This window comes from Ambystoma mexicanum, chromosome 3q (assembly GCF_040938575.1).
Source record: "Ambystoma mexicanum isolate Mex_15411 chromosome 3q, UKY_AmexF1_1, whole genome shotgun sequence".
NCBI lineage: Eukaryota > Metazoa > Chordata > Amphibia > Caudata > Ambystomatidae > Ambystoma > Ambystoma mexicanum.
In genome coordinates this window covers 59,131,747-59,154,045 of record NC_090926.1, presented here as the reverse complement: position 1 = coordinate 59,154,045, position 22,299 = coordinate 59,131,747, and the positions used below count along the sequence as shown (strand labels likewise).

The 22,299-nt window shown below is 45.7% G+C and overlaps 1 protein-coding gene across 2 annotated transcripts in view; it reads left to right on the top strand.

Annotated features, from left to right (window-relative positions):
• The window catches only part of LOC138582110 (E3 ubiquitin-protein ligase TRIM39-like), a 473,056-nt gene that overhangs the window by 372,419 nt on the left and 78,338 nt on the right, over nt 1-22,299 (top strand). For both annotated transcript variants that reach the window (XM_069653088.1, XM_069653087.1), the window contains exons 5-6: nt 12,633-12,655; nt 19,579-19,694. In XM_069653088.1, the coding sequence (XP_069509189.1) occupies nt 12,633-12,655; nt 19,579-19,694 (139 nt within the window). The remainder of the gene's footprint in view (nt 1-12,632; nt 12,656-19,578; nt 19,695-22,299) is intronic.

The following is a 22,299-nucleotide window of genomic DNA, read 5'->3' as shown; positions in this document are numbered from 1 at the left end:
AGCGCTCGAAACAATTGCTTCATTATCCACCCACTGATCCCCTTGTTCCCCTCTAAATTGTTTGGAGGGTCCCCTTCTGTCTCAATTGCCTTGCTAGGAGCCTCCCCGCTCTATTCCCTTCCACATAGTAGTATTGTTTGGATCTAAGCAGGATCCTCTCAGCCTTTTTGGCCCCCAAAAGTTCCAATTGCCCGCAAATTGCTCTATACGTTTTTTGTGTAGTGTGTGATGGATAGTTGGCCATTGTCCACATAATTTCTTTAAGCTGACCCTCCAAGTATTCTAGTTGCCGGCTTAATCTTTCCCTGTGAGCTTAACATGCCATCAGTTTGCCCCAGATTGCTGCTTTAAAATCATCCCACCATGTACCAGGTGATGTTTCAACGATATCCCTCTCTAAAATAAGCTTTGATATTGTCCTCTATGTCGACAGAACGAGATCTGCCAGGATCCATGCTGGTGGCCCTCATTGCCATAGTCCTTGGCATCCAAGTGTCATATTTAATGTCGCTGCTAAGGGTACGTAATCAAAGATATTGCCCCTAGAGATGCATCCCGCCAACTCAGAGGAGACCCAAATGTAGTTGACTGAGTTTGGTGTCTATGGAAGTGGAATGTAAAGCCTAGTTCTTCACCCTTGGATACACGCCATACATCTACCAGTCCCATTTGTTCCAATTGTTTTTAAGTTGAAGGTGGAATTCCCAGAGAGACCTCCCAGCTTCTGTCTAACTGCAAGTCCCAGGCTATGTTTAGGTCCCTGTCAAGATCTCGTGCCCCATCGCTACTTGTTCTAGTGTCGCTAGAGTAGCCGTCTTGTCCCGAGTTGGGTGCATCGACCGTGGCTACAGTGACAATCTCAGACTTAATGCGAAGTTTGATAAATACATATCGCACTTGCTTATCACATGTGGTGCCAAGGATGATCATGTCAGGGTTCTTGTGGATCACTATTAAGACCCAAGCTTTTTTCTCGTTCGCATTTGCTTGAAAGGGGTGTTCCCATAGTCTCACAAGGGTCTTATGCTTCTTGCATATATGGGTTTCCTGGAGTGTGAGTCTGTCTCCCGCCTCAAAGTGGTCCAGTTTACATTGCTTAGTCGGGCAATTTAATCCTCTAATACTATTGTAAGGGATCACTATGAGCAGGAGTTAGGTTAACAAACACTTCTTTATTGACTTCAAAAATGTTAACAAAACAAAATTAAGTTGGGTATAAAACCCTGTTTAGAGTCCAAAATTTGTTACCAGCAGGCATGGTTAGAGAATAAGGAAAAAACCGTAGTTTAGTCTTCGTATGCCCAATGGAACCCCTCTGCTGCTTCCTCGCACTCTGCTGACCTCTGCAACAGAAATGAAACGAATCTGTCAGTTTTTCCTTCTCTCCTCCCTTATATAGGGGCTTGGACATTTCCACCCAATCAGGATGCTTCCCTGCCCGAAAGCTTGAAAAGCCCCTCCAAGCCCCGCCCCCTTCCTTGGAGGATCCTGGCCGTCATAATTGAGCCCGCACTGGTGCCTGGTGGAGAACGCTGGTTTTCATTGTAAAAGTACACAGTAAGTTCTGTGATACAATATTGCTGTCTTCTACAGTTTTCTGTGGTGCATTCTATTGTTTACTAACAAGCTCGTATGGTGTTCTGTTCCTGTCATTATAACTGCGGCTTGACTTCGAAAGGAACTTGCTGCCCTTAATCTGAAAACAGTTTAAACAAGTCATTTCTCACTCGGCTGCCTGAGCCGGCGCTGACTTCAGAGGGAATGTGCTGCCTTTGATGTATAAACTATTTACATGAGTCATGTCTTTTCCTGTGGCTGCCTGAGCCGGTGCTTTTATGAAGTCTGTAATTGTACGGCCGCGGCCGTGAATATCATGGTATGGGTGTTTAGTTTTCATGATCCAGCACTGTTTTATTTTCTGTCTCTTGTCCCCACCAACCCTCCTTTGGGTATTCCATGCCTGGAGCTTCTGTCAGGTTGTCACAACTATATATAATAATTTTGACTCCCATGGGGGAAATCTCAGACCCGTCTAGTTCTGTCGCCTAGTTTGATCACCCTGCTTAACATGTTTGTGAAAAGCTGCCCCTGAATCTTAACATTGGAACACAGCACGCGCTGCTACTATGACCCATATCTTCAGTTTGAGTCCATGTGTTGATCCCCCATCTCGCCCTTCATCATCCCTACCCCTTTCGTCTTAGCAGTGCCACAGCGCTCCCTTTTCCCATCCCCCACTCAATAACCCAGACTGTTTCATGGGTTTTAATGTCAAAACGGGGGATACTTCGACCATGCACCGGTAAACTACCTGCTTTCACCAACTGCAGAGAGATAAATAACCCTCTCCTTAAGATCCCAAGATATAACCCTCTAAATCCCCTTCCCTGTTAGTCTCCCCCATATTATCTCCTAGGTCGCCCCCTCACAAGGCAGTCATATTGGCCAGTCCTTAACCGTATGCTGTGCCCCCGGTCCACCCCTCTGGCCTCAGCATGTCCATTGGCTTCTCCCAGCCTCTTGGGCCTGTGGTTTCCGATTCGCTCTATCCATCTTAGACCAAGCCCATTATCTTCTCGACTTGGTAGATTGGTTTCCCTCCTTTTGTGTGCCCTGCGGTTCCGTAAACTTTGGTGGTGCCACTGCCAGGCCTCCTTCGCACGTAGTTACTGATTTGTTTACCCTTCCAAGAGAATAGCAGGCCAAAAGGAAAAGTCCACCTGTAGCGTATCTTTTCTTGCGTAAGAATCTTAGTAACTGGTCCCATCAGCTTTTTTTTTAGTAGCGTTGAGAACGGCAAGTCCTGAAAGAGTTGGATCTCTGAGCAGTTAAGAGACGGTGAGGTACCAGCCCGAGCCGCCCGCAGGATTTCTTTTCAGTGCCTAGCATGTAAAAGCTGCCACCACATGCCTTGGTCTGACCCTGGGTTCTTTTCTTACAGGACCCACTATGAATTCTGTCCATGCAAATCCCATCCGAGGTAATCTGTAGGAGTAATTCAGCGCAGAAGGTTTTCATTGATTGCTTGAGGTCTTTATCTGCAATCTCTTTTCGGAACATTCTTGAAGCAAATGTTCGATCGTCTTGATCTAGTCATTCCAGAGCCTTGTCGTTTTTCTTCTTGTTGTCTGCCAATTCTTGCAATGCACGCTCATTCCTATCCACCTGTGCACCCATTTTTGCAATTTCTCCTTTTATATCTTGCACTGCGCTCTTAATATCAGTTTTTACAGAAGTGATTTGTTCCTGAAAGGATGAAGGGATTCCATCATTGTTTCCTTAAGGCGCTGTTGGTGATCCGCTAAGCATTCCATCAGTTCCTTCTTGGTGATCGCCATTGTCTGTGTTTTTTCTTTTTCCTGTGGTTCTGTGTGTTGCGAATTAATTTAACTAGAGGTTCCCTGCTCCTCCATCTGACACCACCTGGTAATGGTACCTTCCGCCCTTCGAGCATGCTGGGGTGCCTTGATTTGTCCCTTTAACTTTTGGTTTGTGGCATGTTTCCTCCTGAGTAGTCGGCCAACAGTTTTCCCAGTGCCGTGTAGTTGGTGCGCTTCATCCGTGCTAAGAGGTTAGCTCAAAAGTGGTCTCCCTGTACACTGCAGCAGATGACTTATTACACGTCTATCTCCTTGGTCACCTCATTAACCGTATTGTGAGGCCTATGGGAGTATCTTGGTGTGCTCACTATTTGTAGCCAGTCGGGGGCCCTTACTTGGCAAACAGTCTGTATCCCACAGGAGTTGGTTTATTCTTCTGCGTGGGGCAGTCCAGTGTAAATTCTAATTGGCGTTGAGTTGCTAAGTCTAGATTTCGAAAGAGCCCCATACATCACTCCTTATCCATGGGTTATTCTCATTTACCTCCTCTTTGAGGTCCGGGGAGGGCTTTGCTATGAGTAGATCCTCCCCGCTTTCTTTTGCATAGGAAGCACAGTGTAAATCGGAGTCTCCTTTAGCTGCCCCCCCCCACCCTTGTACTCCCTCCAGCCTTGTTGGTCGCCGTGTTGATTTTATCCTGATCTTCAGAATTTCCCCTTAGGGGCATGTCCCCTCACATCTCATTGCTCAGAATATGTACCTCAAAGATCCCTTGGGGTTCTTCCTGTGCGTGATTGGGGCCCTGCCTTCCAGCTTTCTCACCTGCTGATCGCTCCTCTTGGGGTATATGAAGCTGCTTCAGTGGAGTGGGTCCCTGAGGAGGTCCTGTTGTCCTGCGACTGTTTGTCGATAGGAGCATCAGGTATAAGATAGCTGTAAGGGTAAACCACTTGCGAGAAAACAGATAAACAGATGCTGTTCTGTTCCCCCCAGACAGCCAAAGGTCCAACAAAGTTATTTTATGTTACAAGGCGTGGGGTGGGTTTGTTTTTTTTCCTCGTGTGCTCTGCAAGTGGAGGAGGCACTATACTGGCCCTCGAGCTTCGATCCGCAGATGTCCCTCACAGTTGCTCTCCTCCTTTTTGGAGCCCCAACATCTCCTCTTCAGCTGCAGGAGCAGTTGTTCACCCGCGCAGCATCAGAGCTGCAGGGGAAGCACGACGAATGATCCTTTACGTCGTGAAGCTGTGTGTGCAGCCTTTGAAATCTACATCGGTGCGAGTCTGCTTACTTCTGACTTTCTACCAGGCTTGCTGTGTGCAACATTGCACCCCCTTCTACGCGTGGCGCGTTTTCTCTGAATCCCCAGCTCCTAAAATGGCCGTCACACGAAGTGATATTTTTGTTTATTGTGGTTGCCTAGCAACCTGATTAGCTTGTCTATTTGCCCAATCGTTGGTGACCGGAGGCGGAAGCCTGCCCCACCTGACTAAGGCCCGCCTGTTGGTGCCGGGAGGGAATGTAAAACCAAAGGCTAAGATCTACCTTACCTGCACTGCCTGCTTTCAGCCTATATACTACATAGACTGAAGCCTCTAATTGCACATTCAAAGCATGCAACCTCGACACCTCATTCAACGTGCAAAACACTTGACTTGCATTTCCGCCTGCACTCTCCTTATCCCGCTCCTACTCGCCCCCTTTACAAAGCCGCATGCCTTACTTAAGAGCCTTATCCTAGTGGTCTTTTCAATCTGTATAGTCCTTTGCATGTGGCGTACTATTCCAAATGTCCTTTTTAATTAGATCTGACCATCGCGCAAGGTAGCAGGTAGCGTCCTTCTCCCAAGCGCTACTACTATGACACTAGGCATTATCTCTATCTTTAATGCCCACCATATTACGTGCCATCACACCAAGTGCACGGTCCTACTCGTACTGCCTTACTTTGTTTCGTGCGGCAACTAAACGCCTTTTAGTGCCATTCAAATGTATTTTTCGATTCTGCATTGACCATTATCTTTGTGCTTTCCGCTGCAGTTCAATGCCTAGTATTGCCACACTTTGCAATGTGTTTTTTACTCTGCATTGACTATTATCCTTGTACTTTGTGTTGCAGCTAAATGCCATACATGGAGTATTAATCTAATCGCATTGCCATATTTTATTTTTGTGTGCGGCAACTAAACGCCCTCCTGTGCCATACCTAATGTACTTTCTCTTTTTGCATTAACACTGTGCTCCGCATTGCAGCCTATCGCCTTGCAGCGCCATATTAAGTGTATTATTTAACCTCTCTGCTTTATTACATTGTTCTGTGTAGCAACTATATGCCTAATCAGTCTTTCCAAATGTACTGTTCAATTTGAATTGCCTCCATCTTACTGTGCTGTGGTACTCATATCTTCTACGGCCTGCCGCCAAACGCCTCACTCCTATCAAAATTGTACTTGCTGTACTGCTCTGTATGTGCCATACCCTACTTGCTCCTAAACTGTTCTGAATGACCAGACTACCTACTATTGATAAACATGCATGAGATTGGCTACTTACTAGTCACCTTACTGCTTAGCCTAGCACAGAAGCTGCCTCTCGGCACTGGGGTCTCCCATAACCCCCCCCCCCGAGCAGTCCATATCAACCTTTAATATGACCTCAGCCTTAACTCGAGGGGTCAAACCATCTAAAGCATTGCCTCCCCTATGCATCAATTATAAACACCCTTTTTTATTAGACCCACAACATTCTTACCCAAACTAAGCCTTAACTCTACCACCCCAAAGATAATCAAGATGCAAAACCGGATACAGGAGAAACCTCCACTCCTTCACAATGGATTAATCTATTTGCAAGGAAAGCCACACCTAACCAACCGTGCAATATTGGGGACCAAAATGCTAGGCTTGGCTCCAGACTTAAGATACCTCTCACCACAGCCCAAAGTGCAAGCAAACCCAAGCACTCCTAGTATGACGAACCACTTGAATTTTAAAGATGTCAACCAATAATAAAAAAAAGTGAACCCTGGAATGACTCCAACTAATCCTCATGATGTAACCAGCCCCCTACTACAAGGCGCCTTAACGCTAGATTGCTGGTGGCCCATGCCACAGACATAGCTGATCTAATCAGCATAGGCGACTTAAGACTTCCTTGCCGTGTCCGACACCTGGTTACATGAGGCTGCAGGACCCTCCGTCCTCTTGGCCATTCCCTACAGTTATACAATTGAGAGTGGGCAGAGTCACTTGGAATGTGTGCAGGGTCGCCTTCATTGCCAAGTCAAATCTAGAGCTTAGAGCAGGTACTTCTATTACCAGCAAGTCTTGCAAACTACTTACAGTTAAACTCTCCACATCAAAGACAAGCACCTTAACTATTCACTTAATATATGGACCTCCAGGACCTATCGGCTCCTTTTGAAGAAGACTTCTTCACCCTACTCTCTGACAACACCAAACCCATGTTGCAAATTTTGTTTGGTGATTTCAATTTGGGCTATCTCGACTTCAACGGCCAACAGGCTAAGGCTTTATCCAACATCTTTACTGAACTTGGCTTCATGCAAAGAGTCATCCAACCTACCCATGAGTAGGGCCAAATTTTAGACTGGGTAGCCTACCTTCACGCAGAGACGACTATCTCGTCCATCCAACCCTTATCCTGGACCGATCACCATCTTCTCTCCTTCACTATTCACACCAAACGAACAGTCGCCAAAATCAATCAGAAATCACCTCCTATCCTTAACGAGGAGTAAACGAAACAGAACTACCGGCAAGCTCATGCCTCTTCTATTACCAACCTTGAACGCATCTCCAGAAACAGCTGACCCAGCTGAGCTAGTCGATATATACACCACAATGACCTCAGCACTAGATACCATTGCGCCACTTAAATTGCGTAAATGTAAACCAAAAGCTTATCTCGACACCTTCCCGCCCCCCAGCACAAATAATTAAAGAAGCCGCTAGAGACCTCGCCCCGTTCATCAAAAACCGAATAAATGCATCATTCTGCACTTGCAAAGTCCCAACGAACCTCAATGACGCTTGGGTCCTTCCCCTGTTAAAGAAAGCTTAATTGGACCCGACCATCCCCACTAACTACAGGCCTATCACCACGGTCCCATTCCTCCTTAAAATCTTAGCTAAGGCGGCTTACTTCCAGATCCAGCATTACCTAGAGTCTAATAACCTTCTAGGATTAAGACAGTCGGGCTTTAGACCTCTTCATGGGACTGAAACTGCACTGATTGACTTATAAATGCAAATTGACTCACTCAAGGACAAAAGGCAATGTGCCTTGCTCCTTTTACTAGACGTCTTGGCTGCCTTCGATTTGGTGGATCACTCTATCCTCTGCAAGCACTTGTCCACTTCGGACAATTTATCTAAGGAAGCCTCAGATTGGATCCAATCCTTTCTTAATAGGTCTGAGGGTTTTCTCCCAGTCGGCAGCTGCTGACCCATCCCTGATCACATGTGGGGTACCCCAGGGATCATGCGTGTCGCCCACTATGTACAACATATTTACAAAGCCCCCATTTGACAAACTGGACCAGCTAGGGATCATCTATACCAACTACGCAGATGATGCCCAGATGCTCCTACCACACCAAGGTAATTATGACCTGGACCTCGCCCTCTTGAACAAAACTTACCAAGTCATTCAGGCATGGATGACCGTCCATGGATTATGCGTGAAAGACGATCAGACTGAAATCCTAATCCTAGGTGCTTCAGCCCACCTTAATATACTTGACGCAAAATACAATGCATTTTCCATTGATGGCATTACCATCAAAGTGGCTAAAGAGACCAAAAGTCTAGGCTTCTACTTAGACGCCACCTTGAACATGGGCAAGCAAGTCAATGCCACGTCTTTCGCAACGGCATATACATGCAAGCTGATCCATGCCAGCACACCCTACCTATCCACCAGGAGCTGTACTATCCTAGCGAGAGCTGTAATATTGTCAATCGACTATTTCAATGCCCTATATGCAGGAGCCAGTAAAGAGGCTACTAACAAATTACAAATATTACAAAATAACGCGCTGAGAGCTGCACTCAGCCTTCCAAAAAGAGAACATCTCTGCGGCCAGAAGAGAAACTAAATGGCTATCCATCAAAGACAAGATTCTATTCAAACTTGTATCTTCACACATAAATGCCTAAACAATGCTGCCCCCCCTGTACCTTCAAGAACAAATCACCTGTAAAACTTCTGCTAGCCCCACTGGATCTGCCCAATCCTGCTGTATTGCAACGCCCAGATCCAATAGAAAAAAGCAAGGGGGAGGACAGCTTCCCAGTTTTAGCAGCCCAATATTGGAGTGCATTAACCCTGCATCTCCAAATTGACAATTTTTGTCTGAACTTCAGGAAAAGCACGAAAAGTTGGTTGGTCTCTAAGCACATCTTTTCCCTGCAGGTGGCCATCTTGTAATACACCTTTAAATTTCAACGCAGGTGTCCACCTATCCCACCAATTCAGCGACAAGAACACGGACCACAGATTCTGCAGGAGGCGCGGGCCATGTTACAAAAAGGGGCAATAGTACCCATCCCTCAGCTTCTCCAGGGCTCCCGAGTGTACTCCAGATACTTTCTGGTTCGGAAAACTGGGGGAGTGTGGGAGTGGAGACTGATCCTAGATCTTGGCGTTGCCTCAAGTATTTAAAGCCCCAAAAGTTCCCGGATGGTCATGTTCCAACACATGCTCGGCCAGCTGCAGCAAGGGTATTTTCTGAAGTTAGATCTAGAGGACCCCTACTTCCACATACCCATTCACAAGAAACTCTGCGTTACTATGGTTCATAGTTCAAGGTCAGCATTACCAGTTCAAGGCCTTGCTTTTTGGCATGAAAATGGCCTAAGGTGTTCCCGAAGTGACTTGCCCCGGTGGTGGCACATCTTTGTCTGCAAGGCATCCACATATACCCCTACCTGGACGAATAGCTGGTTTGTTCCCGCTAAGGTGCATAGGTGCTTTGGCAGTTGACCATACATCGAAGACCATGTGTCTGCTGATGGGTTGTGGTTCTCCATAAACCAGCCAAAGTCTTGCCTGATGCCATCTCAGGATTTGCTGTTCCTAGGCACCCGATTCAACACGGTAACGTGTCTGACGTCGCCTTGAGAAAAAAGGGTGAGAGCCATACAGTGAAAGGTACAGCGCTCGTCGATGGCGACGGTTCGATCCATCACGTTGCTGCTGGGCATGTTTGGCTGTGCAGACTTCACATGAGACTTCTCCAAGAGTTCCTGGATGCAGGTGTCGCAATTGTGCGGACAAGATCTTGCTCATTAAGGAGTTCAGTCGGCGATCCAGTGGTGGGGCGTAAGGCCACAGCTCGTCCAGGGAGCTCAGTTTCAGGTTCCTCCTTATCAGGAGACTGTCACCACGGACACCTTCCCAAAGGGACTGGGAGCACACACTGGCCAATTGCACACCCAGAGGCTTCTGGTAACAGAAAGGAAAAGGACCTACACATCCACGTCCTGGAGCTTCAGGCTGTATCCTGGGCACTCAAGTGTTTTCTGCCATCATTGAAGAACAAGGTGGTGAGGATCTTCAGATAACTCCACAACCATTTTCTATATCTGGAATTTGGGGGATGGGGGGCTTGCTCACCGGCGCTCTCCAAAGAGGCACAGGACTTGTGGCAGTGGGCCATCCGTCAAGGCATGTTCCTCGTCCCGTTTCACCTGACGGAAGTTGAGAACACAATTGCAGGCTCACTCAGCAGGAAACTACGTTCTTGCCACGAGTGGGAGCTTTGCCAGGACCCGGTGGATCTGCTGTGGGGATGGCCCCAGATCGATCTCTTCGCGACGGTGGCGAACACCAAGTGCCAGAGGTTCGCCAGCAGGTTCCCTCAGCCGAAAAGCATGGGGGACATGTTCTCATTCACCTGGAAGGGACAGTTCCTGTACGCTTTTCCTCATTTCCTCTCCTACGTGTGATCAACACACTGAGTGCCACTGCAAGATATTTATCGAACCAGCGTGGCTGAGACAAATCTACAATTGGGGCCTGCTACGTCTGTCAGTGGCCCCTTCGATCAGGCAGAGAAGGGCGGAGGGGGGCACGATTCTGCATCACGACCCAGTGTCTCTGACCCTGAGGGAATGGCTCCTGCAGCCCTAGAGTTTGGGGGTTAGGCTCTGTCCGACGAATGGAAGAACATCCTGTCCAGTGCATAAATAGAACCTCTTCTCTGTGTGGTGCAGGACTCAGATTATTTCTGCTGTGGTTCGCGGCCCCTTGACTTCTGCCATGCTGCTTTCTCTTTGACCAAAGCGGGACTGGCTCATGCCTCTATCAAGGTGCATCTCGCCGACATATCCAGTTACACTAGGTCTCCTGGCAGACCTTCGCTGTGGTCTCACGGGCCCGTCAAGGAGTTCCTCAATGGACTTTTCAGGACTTTGCCTCCAGTGAATGCTCCTCCCCTGGCTTGGGAGCTCAATGTGATGCTAACTAAGCTAATGGGAGCGCCCTTCAAACAATGCATCAGTTCCTGCTCAGGTTTTTCTCGTGGAAGACCGCTTTCCTTGTTGCTATCACCTTGGCCAGGAGGGTTGGAGAGATTCAGGCCCTGTCCTGCAAGCAGCCTTACTTGTCTTTCCATGCTTCAAGGGTGGTACTGCGTATACACCCCACCTGCATGCCAAAGGTGCCTTCGGAATTCCACCTAAACGAGCCTTGGTGTTGACAGTCTTCTTCCCGACTCAGTCGTTGCTGGCAGAGAGTGCTTTGCATTCGTTAGACGTTGCTCGTAAGTTAAAGTTCTACATGGCACGTACAAGAGATTTGGAAGACTTCTCAGTGTGCCCCTGCGCAATATCTGCAGGGCTGCTACGCGGAGCTCCGCTCACACCTTCATGATATTCTACTGCATCGACAGGGATTCCCGGGAGGAGTTCTGACTCGGCCAAGTGGGGCTACGCAACCTGTTTGTTTGAGGTGAGTCTGTTCCAGCTTCTGTTGAGCCTTGCCACCTGCCGTGTGTACTGCTGTGTAGTCGTTATTCATGAGAATGTGAATCCATGCCAGACCCCAAATCTGAAGATGGCCAGCAGGGGTGGAGCTTAGGGAGAGGACAGTCATTGGATGGCGGCAGTATGACCGAGTACAGTGATTGGTTTAGAGGAGAAAATCAGTTTTAAAGTAAAAACTGTTTTTTCTTTTAACGCCGATTACCAGCCTGATTGGGAATATTCATGAGCTTGTGAATCCATGCCAGACCCATGCTGGAGAACAATAGTTACAGGTAAGTAACTTAAACCTTGCTTCTTGTTATACATTTACTTTTTGAGAATATTTGCTTATATGGGGATATGCACTAATACTTTTGTAGGGATGCTTCAATGCTTAATGCTCTCCCGGCTTTACCATGCCCAGTAGTGAGATTAAGTCTCCCTTTTTAGATAAATTACCTGAGGGATTGTTAAGGTTATGCAGTAATGGCAATTCCAGAATGCACAACGAAGGGACTAGATAACCCTGCCACAACCTACAGGTATTGGTAATGTTGTGGGAAAGTGGCATAGGTTGGTGGTAAAGTTAAAAACAGACAATTCGACAGTAGCTGTGGTGTTCTGCATCCAAAAAGCTGGGCCACCAAAAAATGCAAGGCCACCATACTGTCATGGTAAAGCCGGGACCTGTGCGATTTGGTATATGCGATTGTAAAGGTTTCAGCCCAGTGTAAAGGAGGGGAATATTTGAGACGTTACCTGGTCTTGTGGGCTGGGGATCCTCCAATAAATATTCTCCCAGGTCTACATTTTGATGGGCAAAAGGCAGGCCATAAAGCTTGGCATATAATCACAGAGGCTTGCCTGTGGCACACAAGGCTTATTCCACTGCAAGCATGCACTGACTAGCCTCTCGTGAAGCGGGTCTGAATAAGGAGCCAGAAAGTAAGTGTCTCGGTATTCTGGTTGAGAGAGCATAGGAAGTGTTCTTTCTATCAAACCGTATTCTATCATATTTATACTTTTAACTGTGGTTTTGATTTGACATTAATGCATATTCTCTGAATTAACAAAATATTCGTTGAGTGAGGTATCATGAAACTAATAGGTTGACTGTATTATATTCCTATATATTTTATACCATGCAGTAAACAGTAATTTATAGAAACTCTTTCATAATAAACTCATTGTCCATCTAATCTCCTCATTTTCTGCATCTATTTAAAGAAGCAGCTCTGTTTTCTCAATTTTTATTTGTACTGGTTCTCGTGCAGGAGTTTGGCATTCATTTAGTTGAACTCTGTTTCTTGTTTTTGTTTTTCAGGATGTCGGAAATACTCTGAGCAGGTAAATCTAGTTTCTTCTCATAAACGTGATAGTGAAGATTGGATGCAGCTGCGTTTTAGTAGGATTACACTACCTTTTCTTCAAAGGGAACACCATGGGTGAACCTCATACTTTAGTTGCTCAGTCTCTTGATCATATTATCCACAGCACTTTGTTCTTTTACGCCTTTATTGACGCATCACTCTGAGCAATCAATCGTGTGCATTTCAGTCTCCGAGCCCCCGTCTCCACTCCCTCCTGAAATCAGTGCATATTCAAATCTGGCTCTCTAGCTCCCTACCTAGATCCCGGTTTCCCTTCAAGCGCACTCTTGCCAAATTCTTGGAAGTGTAATTTCTGTAGTTCAGTTTGGCCCTGGTAACTTCTATTACCATAACCCTGCTTGCACCTTGCCTGCTCATTAAAGTCCTCCATGAAGGCTTGTCCCAACCATCCAACATCTGAGGACAATCGTGCGCTTTAACCTATGCCAATGATGCAAAACCCACTAGTGAGTCCCTTTGTTCTCACTGCTGCTTTGAGTGCATTCACATCCGACGACCGCACTCATTTCCTTTCTCTGCTCACTTACCAGCATGTTACACATGGACTCCCCCCCCCCCCCCGACTATTATTGCACCCCTTGAGTCTGCTGTTTTATCACAAAGTGACTTTTAGACATTTTGGAGAAAAAGTAGCTTTAAAATACCGGAGGACCTAATTGCTGCCTCTTTCATCCTTCCTTTTCTTAGACTTCTCACTGACCTGACAAATGGTCTTCAGGCTTCCAATACTCCTACTAAACCATCGGACTGCAAACAGTGAAGTTGCACCCATTATCACCACCCCCTACCTCTCCTCTGGTCTCTTTTCAAACCGTTTCTCTCGCCATCCTCAAAATTTCGAAAGTCTAAATGTGTACGCTTAACTGCATCACAGACTACTTGGAGGCCCTTCTCCAACTCCCCCCTCCCTAACTCCAAATGTGCCTACTTTGAAGAACGCACTCCCCCACATATCTAACAACTTTATTAGCACCTTTGACTTGGTGCAGCAGCCAATCGTGTTTCCCCCAAAACCTGCCTGAATCTAAAATACTTTCCAGGTTTTGGTGCAAACTGCGCATTGCTCACACTGCCACCTCCTGTCTGCTCTTCCACCCCACCCACTTGCCTTTCTGTTTCCTGGTGCTGTTATGTTTTTTCTCAAATACTTCCAAGCCACCGTAGCAATGAATGAGGGCATCCACGTGGAGAGCCTCCTTTCATTTCCATTTTCGGTGAGTTTCAAAGACTTTAACATGACGAACCAGTCTTAAAAACAGATTGTGATCAGCACCCCTATTTTTAAATGTGGGGTTCTAACTGCAATGAGCATCCCTGTCCCTCTCATGCAAGTTTTACTGGCACAACCCCACTGCTGTCATCTTTCCTCATTCTGTTGCCTTTGACACAGTTCAAGCGATGACTGAAGTAGAAGATCTTGTTCAATTGCTCGTTTACACTACATTTCCTGGAACACACTGTGACCTCCTTGACCACACCACACACTCAGAGGGGCCATCACAGGAGTCTGATGCCCCCATACCCCATCACACTATACACCTCTGAAGACTTTTAATTTGGCTTTAATTTTATTTGTCAAACTTCTCCTTATCCGCCATCGCCTCTTAGTGGTATTGTAGGTCTTTTTTGCTAAAAATAGGATCAGTCTGGTTAAAATACAGCTGGTTTGCTTTATGTTGGGGTAGTGTTATAGATGGAGGGGGTAATGACGGTGGTACAGGGAGTACACCTTGTTGAGGCAAGAGGTGTCCCTCCCTTTACATCACCAACTGCCCATATCTCATTGGATGATGCAGCATTTTCTGATGCTTAACGCCTCTAAAACTGAAATGATCGATGATCTGGACTCAACTTGTATCCCATCTCCAACGTCATGTATCCCCTGACCGCCTCACTCCATCTCCAAGACTAGCATTCTGGGTGCTCTGTGACTTAAAGCATTATCGCTTTATTCCCTCCACTGCCACCATTGTGTAGCCTTCTACACATCTGTAAAATCTGTCTCATCGCTCTTTTTACTGAGCTAAAACTCTGCTGCTTTGGAATAAATACTGACCAGCAATTCAAGCACACAGTTTGATGGTGAGGCTGGAATAAAGCAAGCTCAAAGACCACCCACGGGGAGGTGTTAAGTGTGGGATGGGGTAGGAACTTGGTGGAAATGGTCATGGGGGGGGGGGGTTAGCATGCACAGTCAATTGGTGGCAAACTACATCCATTGCCCCCCAAATATGGACTGACCACCACCTAATCTCCTTTACTCTCAACACTAAAAGACTCACTGCTCTATCACCCCCCCTCGCCTTACCCACATTAACCAGAAACAAGAAAAATATTACAGCGGACAATATCTTGCCCCATATCCTACCCAATCGTAACTCCCTACCAGGCCATACTGACCCATTCCTTTTAGTGGAGGAATTCAATAATGCTATGACCATTGCTATTGACAGCATTGCTCCGCTCAAACTTAGGAACAGTAAACCCAAAAAAGCATCTTAACTCTTGGTTTACACCTCACCTAAAAAATCTAGGACTACAAAAAAGAAAATGTGAAACGGTATGGAACCTACATCCCACCGCAGAAAATAAAACCAATCTAATAAACATCTCAACGCAATACAAAAAGGATATCCTGGTCAAACAAGAAACGTACAATAACAGGATTACCCAAGCCAACTCCAGTATGAAGGAGCTTTTCTCTATTCTAAAAGAACTGGAAACCCCTTGTGCAGTGCAGGATGACTCTATCAAAGACAAAACCTGGTGCACAGACATACAACTGGCACTAACCAACAAAGTGCCCAACCTCCAAACTAAAATTGCTCTAAAGAAAGCTTCACTATCAGCCCAAACCCAAACTCCCCTGAACAAAACGCCTATACCCAAGCCCAAATAATTCACTCAATTCAACTTCTTTAAAGTCTCAATGATCGAGGTAGAGAACTATTCTGGCGCTTAAACCATCCAACTGCAAAGGCGACCAATGCCCAGCACAACTGATCAAGGACGCTGCTAGAGACATGGCTCCCTTCATCACCAAACTGATCAATGCCTCCTTTACCACTGGCACCATTCCACGTAACCTAAAGGAATCCTGGGTACTCCCCCTTCTGAAAAAACAAACATTGGACCCTAACATTCCCACAAACTACAGGCCCATTACGACGGTGCCTTTCTTACTAAAAATTCTAGACAAGGTAGCATACACCCAAATTCAGAACTTCCTTGAGGTGAACCACCTTCTTGGCGCCCGCCAATCCGGTTTCCGACCTCAACATGACAGAGACCGGCCTTATCGACTTAAAGGCCCAAATAGACTCACTCAGACGAGGGTAAACTAGCACTCCTCCTCCTACTAGACCTCAACTGCCTTTGACCTGGTGGACCATGGAGTCCTGTGTAATCACCTGGACTCCGCGGCCGACTCTTTTCAGGGGAGGCTATAGTTTGGATACAGTCATTCCTTAGCGACAGGACCACAGCGGCAGCAGACCCGATACCCATCGCTTGTGGAGTGCCCCAGGGATCTTGTGTCTCGCCAACCCTCTACAATATCTTCACCAAGCCACTCTTTGACTATCTTGACAATCTGGGTATCACCTATACCAACTACGCAGACGATGCCCAGATTCTCCTACCACTTATCGGGGATTATGGGGAAGATCTGGCTTTGGTGAACAGTCTATAGCATCGTTCAGGCATGGATGGCCAACCACGGCCTATGCCTGAAGGATGACAAAACAGAGCTCATCATCCTGGGCAATGCAGCTCGCAGCTCTAAACTTAACCCAAATTACTCAGCATTTATCATCGATGGGAACACTATCAAGGTCGCCAGAGAAGTAAAAACCCTAGGTTTCTACCTCGACCCTATCCTTTACCAAACAGGTGAACTCACTGGCCTCAACTACGGCCTATACATGCAAACTAATACGAGCCGGGAAACAATTCCTATCAGATGACAGTTGCCTAATCTTAGCCAGAGCCCTTATTCTATCAAAATTAGATTATTGCAATTCCCTCTACATAGGGGCAACTAAACAAACCATCAGAATACAAGTGCTCCAAAACAATGCACTTAGAGCGGCCCTAAGTATCCCCCCAAAGAGCACATATATTTCTGAAATAAGACAGAAACACAAATGGCTATTTACCCAAGAAAAAATCAACCTCAAATCTGCCTCCCTCATCCACAAATGCTTAAACAAAGCCCCTCGTTACCTAACAGAACAATTTACTAGAAAAAATTCTACTAGACCAACAAGAATAGTCAGCCCCAACTGCCTTCTAGTGCCTAGATTTAAACTGACCACTATTGGAGGATCCAGCTTCCCAGTCAGGGCAGCTCAATTGTGGAACTCCCTACCTCACGCACTTAGATTTGACCAAACGTTCAACAAATTCAGAAAGAACACAATAAAATGGCTCACTGAGAATGCTATGTAACCTGCACTCTCCCCACGTACCTACCTCATCTATTGTACCTGATATAGATTTACTATTATGTAAACGCTAGCGATATGATGACTTGTCCGCACGCTGTCTATACTTGTTCCACCTGTGGAGCCAAGAAAACTGTTTATTACCATGCTCTGTACACTTGTAACTTCTGTACCTAAGCTGTAAACCTTCTCGTCACATGCGCCCTCCTACCTCAGGGTCCGGTGCGCACAATAAATAAACTTAAAACTACTATACATTTTGTCACTCGTGTGGCATGTTTCTCTGTCTAGTCTAAACAGCACCTGAGCTTAAGGCTCCAGAAGAGCGTAATGGGCAAAGGGTGAAGGAGTCAGGATGCTGGGTAAAGAGGGTCCCCTTCTCAAGGCACATGTGCCAGAGGGGTGAGGGGAAAAAAAGTCCATGGGAAAAACTGGGTAAAAGCGAGACAGTGTAAGAAGAGACAGGCATACCCTGAGGCAAACTTATAGAGACAGTGCACCTCTGACCAACAGTGTAGCGCTCGTCCACTGACAGCGGAAAGTTATTGATAGCAGCTCCAAGAAAGTGCTGGATCCGCGTAGATACATTGGGAACAGCTAGTAATTAGCATTCCAGCATTCAGAATAATCTCAATGAAAAAGCTGATAAATGCTGCTGACTTTTTTTGCCCCCCCCCCCTTCGCAAGCATACTATCTTCTGATAAGCTTTTCTGCGAGCACCGCCTTGATTGCATTCATGTGAAACTTTAGCTGCCGCTGCAGATGCCATCCACTTGTAATTGGAAATGCAAGCGAAATGTCATCTAATTGCAGTAAAGGACACACAATACTAGTTTTTTACACTCGCTGCAAGCTGGCAAATATATCTTGTGAAATTAGCTTCTGCCACCGGCACAGTTTATTTGAGGACTCGAAAGTTGCCCAATTATCAATGCCCATTTCTGGTCCTGGACCTCAAACTCTCACCTTGATGATCCTGCCACATCTGTCCTGGGGCCCCGCACACTGTACAATAATATAGGCACATGCGAGTGTGCCATTGGACCACAGCCTTGTCAATCACAGGTGGGCTGCAGCGCCCAGCCATTGTGTGAGGCGGGAATTATCCCTCGGTCTGAACATAGTGTAGTGTCTGCCCTGCTTTGCAAACGCTGGGCAGCTCCTGAAAGATGTATTTTTGCCCACTTTTAGTCTAGTAAAAATAAGGGGGCCGACGAGTGACTGGCGTCGCTCTGATATGTGTGGAAGACACCAGTCAGGTGGTGGTACCTAGGGGGGTAACGAAAGCTTAGGAAGATGCATGGTATCTTTCCCATTTAAAGCTGGCCGCTAGTTTTGGCTTATTTCCAGGGAGCTTCCTTGGAGACAGTCATCCAAGATGGCTGCTTCCATGAAAGCTCAGTCTTGAGATGGGCAGGATTAGCTTTAGGGATTAGCATGGCTAGGGGCAGGGAATGGGAGGGAATCCATAACCAAACACTAAATACACTGTGTATCTCTCAAATGTCATTTCCACTGAAAAGCATTACATACCCTCATTCAAAGCCCATATTTGAAACTCTTATGTTAAAGCCCTTTTTTTCATGATAATAGTTTCGGGTTAAAGGTAGCGCTTTTCAGCGCCACCTAATAGCCCAAACTAAAAATGGAATTCTTCTGGAGGAATCTTTCCTCAAGTTACTACCATTGGTAAGTTCACAAGGACAAGGTTACATGGAAAATTACCTTGGGTTACGGCGTCCTCCCTTTGGCAGATCCGAAACGGGGATTCTAAGGAGACCATAATTCAGAAAAGTTCTTGTTGGAATCAAATCCTGATCTAGTGCCAGCAAAAAACAGATTTAAAACTACATTTCTGAAATTCAACCCCTACAAAATCTCAAGAGCTACCAATTGGGTCGGGACATCTGGTTGAAATCGTCACAGAAAATATACCTTCAGTTCTTAAACCATAGTTCATGAAACTTCAAGACACAACTACCTTGGAAAATGTAAACTTGCCATCTAAAATTGTGGATGTCAGATTGTAGCTGTAAAAATGACTAGAAACTAGAACTGTGCCATTTCTGCCGACACAAGTTCAATAGAGAAAAACAATCCATGGGCCACTGAGCGTAACAATCATACTCTTCGACATGATCTCTACCCTCACAACAACTTCACATTCCATGAACAAGATTTTGCTGAGAATGAGTTGATTTTTGCGCAATTGGTTTCAGAGAATTGCTATGTTTACAATGGTGTGGATTGTGTGCTGTTCCTTAGATCATTAGGGCTGTCTGCTTTGTGTGTAGTGTGAATTAAGGATTGCTTGTCGTTCACCTGGAATCCTGATGTCTAGGCACCTGATTAGAATACAGTGATTGTGTGATGTTGTGAAATCCCATGAACCGCAAATATTGGATTTGTAGTACATACATTCTATGCTTACAGGTGGAAGAGTGGTGACCTTGTGAAACCCACACCGGAAATGAAGAGAAGAAAGGAGAACATTTTTAAACCTTTGAACATTCCAAAACTTAATCCTCATGAAGTGAAGAACTGCAAAGGTAGGTATAATTTCATTTACTGTAGTTGAAGGCCTTTTTTGTGGCAATGATCTCAAAATAGCTCATGCTAGAAAGGGCAGTGTTTTAGCACATGTTTGTGTAAAGCTATGATGCAGTGGAGTTTCCCCATTTTGCTGTTAAGCTGTTCCACCGTGTAACAATAGGGCAGAGATTCTTTGATGTCATCCAATGTGGGGTATTTCTAAATTTGTATCTGTTTTAATGGTCTCCCCAGTTCAGAAATCTATTTTGTATCATTTGGATAACCCCATAAGGAGTGTTTTTGAACTTCAATTGTTGGAAGTAGGCTCACATGGTCCTTTTGATCATAAAAATTCATCATTTACAAGATGTGTGCTATGGTAATGTAGCTAGTTAACTACCACAATATCAGCATTATAGTTAAAATACATGATCCTTCTTTCGGGAAAACAAAACCTTTTCCTAACCGTTGATCTTATCCATGAAAGGTCACCATATTTGGCAAGAAACGCACACCTGGCAAGTTTGAAGTTTCATGGTGAAAAAGTATGTTGAATAATAGTTTTAATTTGTTTTTTTTCTCTTATGCAATGCACCCAAAAAAGCTGTTGGTGCACATCTCGAATAGGTTTACTTTTGGTACCCATCTAGATGCTCACCAAAAACATATTTGAAAATGCCATCAGCCAAAGTGAAGATTCACGTTTTTAAATCCTACATCTGTGTAAATGCACCCTTGGAGGGTAATCTATACAAGGGCAAATTCAAGTCACACTCTGAATAACATGCAAAGTAACAGTTTGCACAATAGCCCATAGACCACAGTCATCTGATCATACTGGCTGTGATTTCCTGCTTTGCTGCTGTGAATGGCTACAGAATGTTATGTTCGTTTTTAAAACCTACTAATTCGGGCTGGCCTGCCCCTTTTTGTGTGAGAAAAAGCCTGATTTGTATATGGTCTTTCCCCTTTTGTAATGGCTTGACTGGCAAAGAACAATGGTCTGGAGGGTTGCTCAGAGCCATGCCAGAGGTTAAGATTAATTCCAAACCTTCCAGCCATCACCTTTTTGTTTTGCATAAGAACAAGAAGCAGGCAGAGCTGCGTAGAGTAAGGCAGTGGAACATGTTCTGGGTGAGGTACTTGGAGGTAGCTGCAGCGACGAAATACAAACATTTTTGGGTTGAGCAATACAATGGCACTATGATGGCTGCCACGTGACCTTGTTCTAGGCAGATGGACTGCATTGTATATTTTCCAAGACAAGCTACTGAGGATTGTTTTGCCAGCAGACCTACACATGCAGTAGTTTCATACGAGTGGACACAGCCTACTGTCACTTTGCAGTGACATTTTAACATATGCAGTGTTTTCCAGCAGGTATAATTTGATTCTGTTCAGCATAATGCTGATTGCAATGGGGATAGCTTCTTGCGTAAATTCTATGGGGTTGATTATGCATTTTGCATATGGGAGACTAAGTTAAACACCTGTCTAAATTGTAAAATACATTTCAAATGGATTGTGTCCTCCCACGTATTCCTCATCTTGTGATGATTTGTTTCGTCAGCTTCGGTGCATCAGAAAATAAATTTCGGGAGAGGGCGCTGTACTCTAGGTCGTGGCGTCGAATGTCCCTCGACGGGCTCTGTACCGTGTCGACGTCACCGCTGGTACAAATGGCTCAAGCTGCGCCTGTTGGCATCAGTTCTGTTTTTCCGATTGCTTCGCAACTCGTAAACGGCACGCTTCAGTATTTTCTATCGAAAAAATGTCTACTTCGACCGCTTCGACTCCCAAGACGGGTTTTAAGAAGTGTAGTGATTTTGGATCGAAGATGTCCATCACCGATCCCCATTGTATTTGTTTATGGTGTCTGGGCTCAGACCACCGAACGGGCGACTGTGGTTCTTGTCAATCGATGACTGCAAAGGCCCTCCGTGAGAGGAAAAGTAAGTTGGCGGTGGGGCGGAAGGCGTCGAAGGGCTCTTTGAAAGACGTGTAAAAAAAAATATAAAAAATCATCCGACTCTAAAGAATCGGAACGCCGTAAAAGGCACTCGGAGAGATCCCAATCTCGTAGCAGGTCGACACGATCTTAGTTTTCCTCAAAAAAGCACAAGGCGACATAGATCGTCATCGTCCGATTCGTCATCTGAAGCCTACTTCATCTTCGATGCCTTTGTCGAAGACTTCCTCGAGTGTGTCACAGATTCCTTCGACTCCTTCGATGACCACCTCGAAGAAAACTCTGATTCCAACGACAACTTATGAGGAGGAAGAGAGAAGGTTTACACCTTTACCAAGATCTGACTTTTTTAAATCCATGTCCTCCATTTATGAGGAATCTTCCAGAGGAAGAGGAAATCACTCCCCATGGAGTAAAATATGGAACAAGACCAGTTCCAGAAGAACTGGTAGATCCTCAGTCTAAAATGAGACCTGTCTGAAACTCTACATTCTGCCAGTGGTGTGGACACATCACCTGAATTGGAGTTTGCTGCACCTGATCCTGCAGACCATGCAGACTCTGGGTACAGGAATCTGATGAGTATGGTGATTGAGTATATGGGTTGGGGAAGAGCTTCCCCTACATTTGAACAGGATGGCATGACGGATATT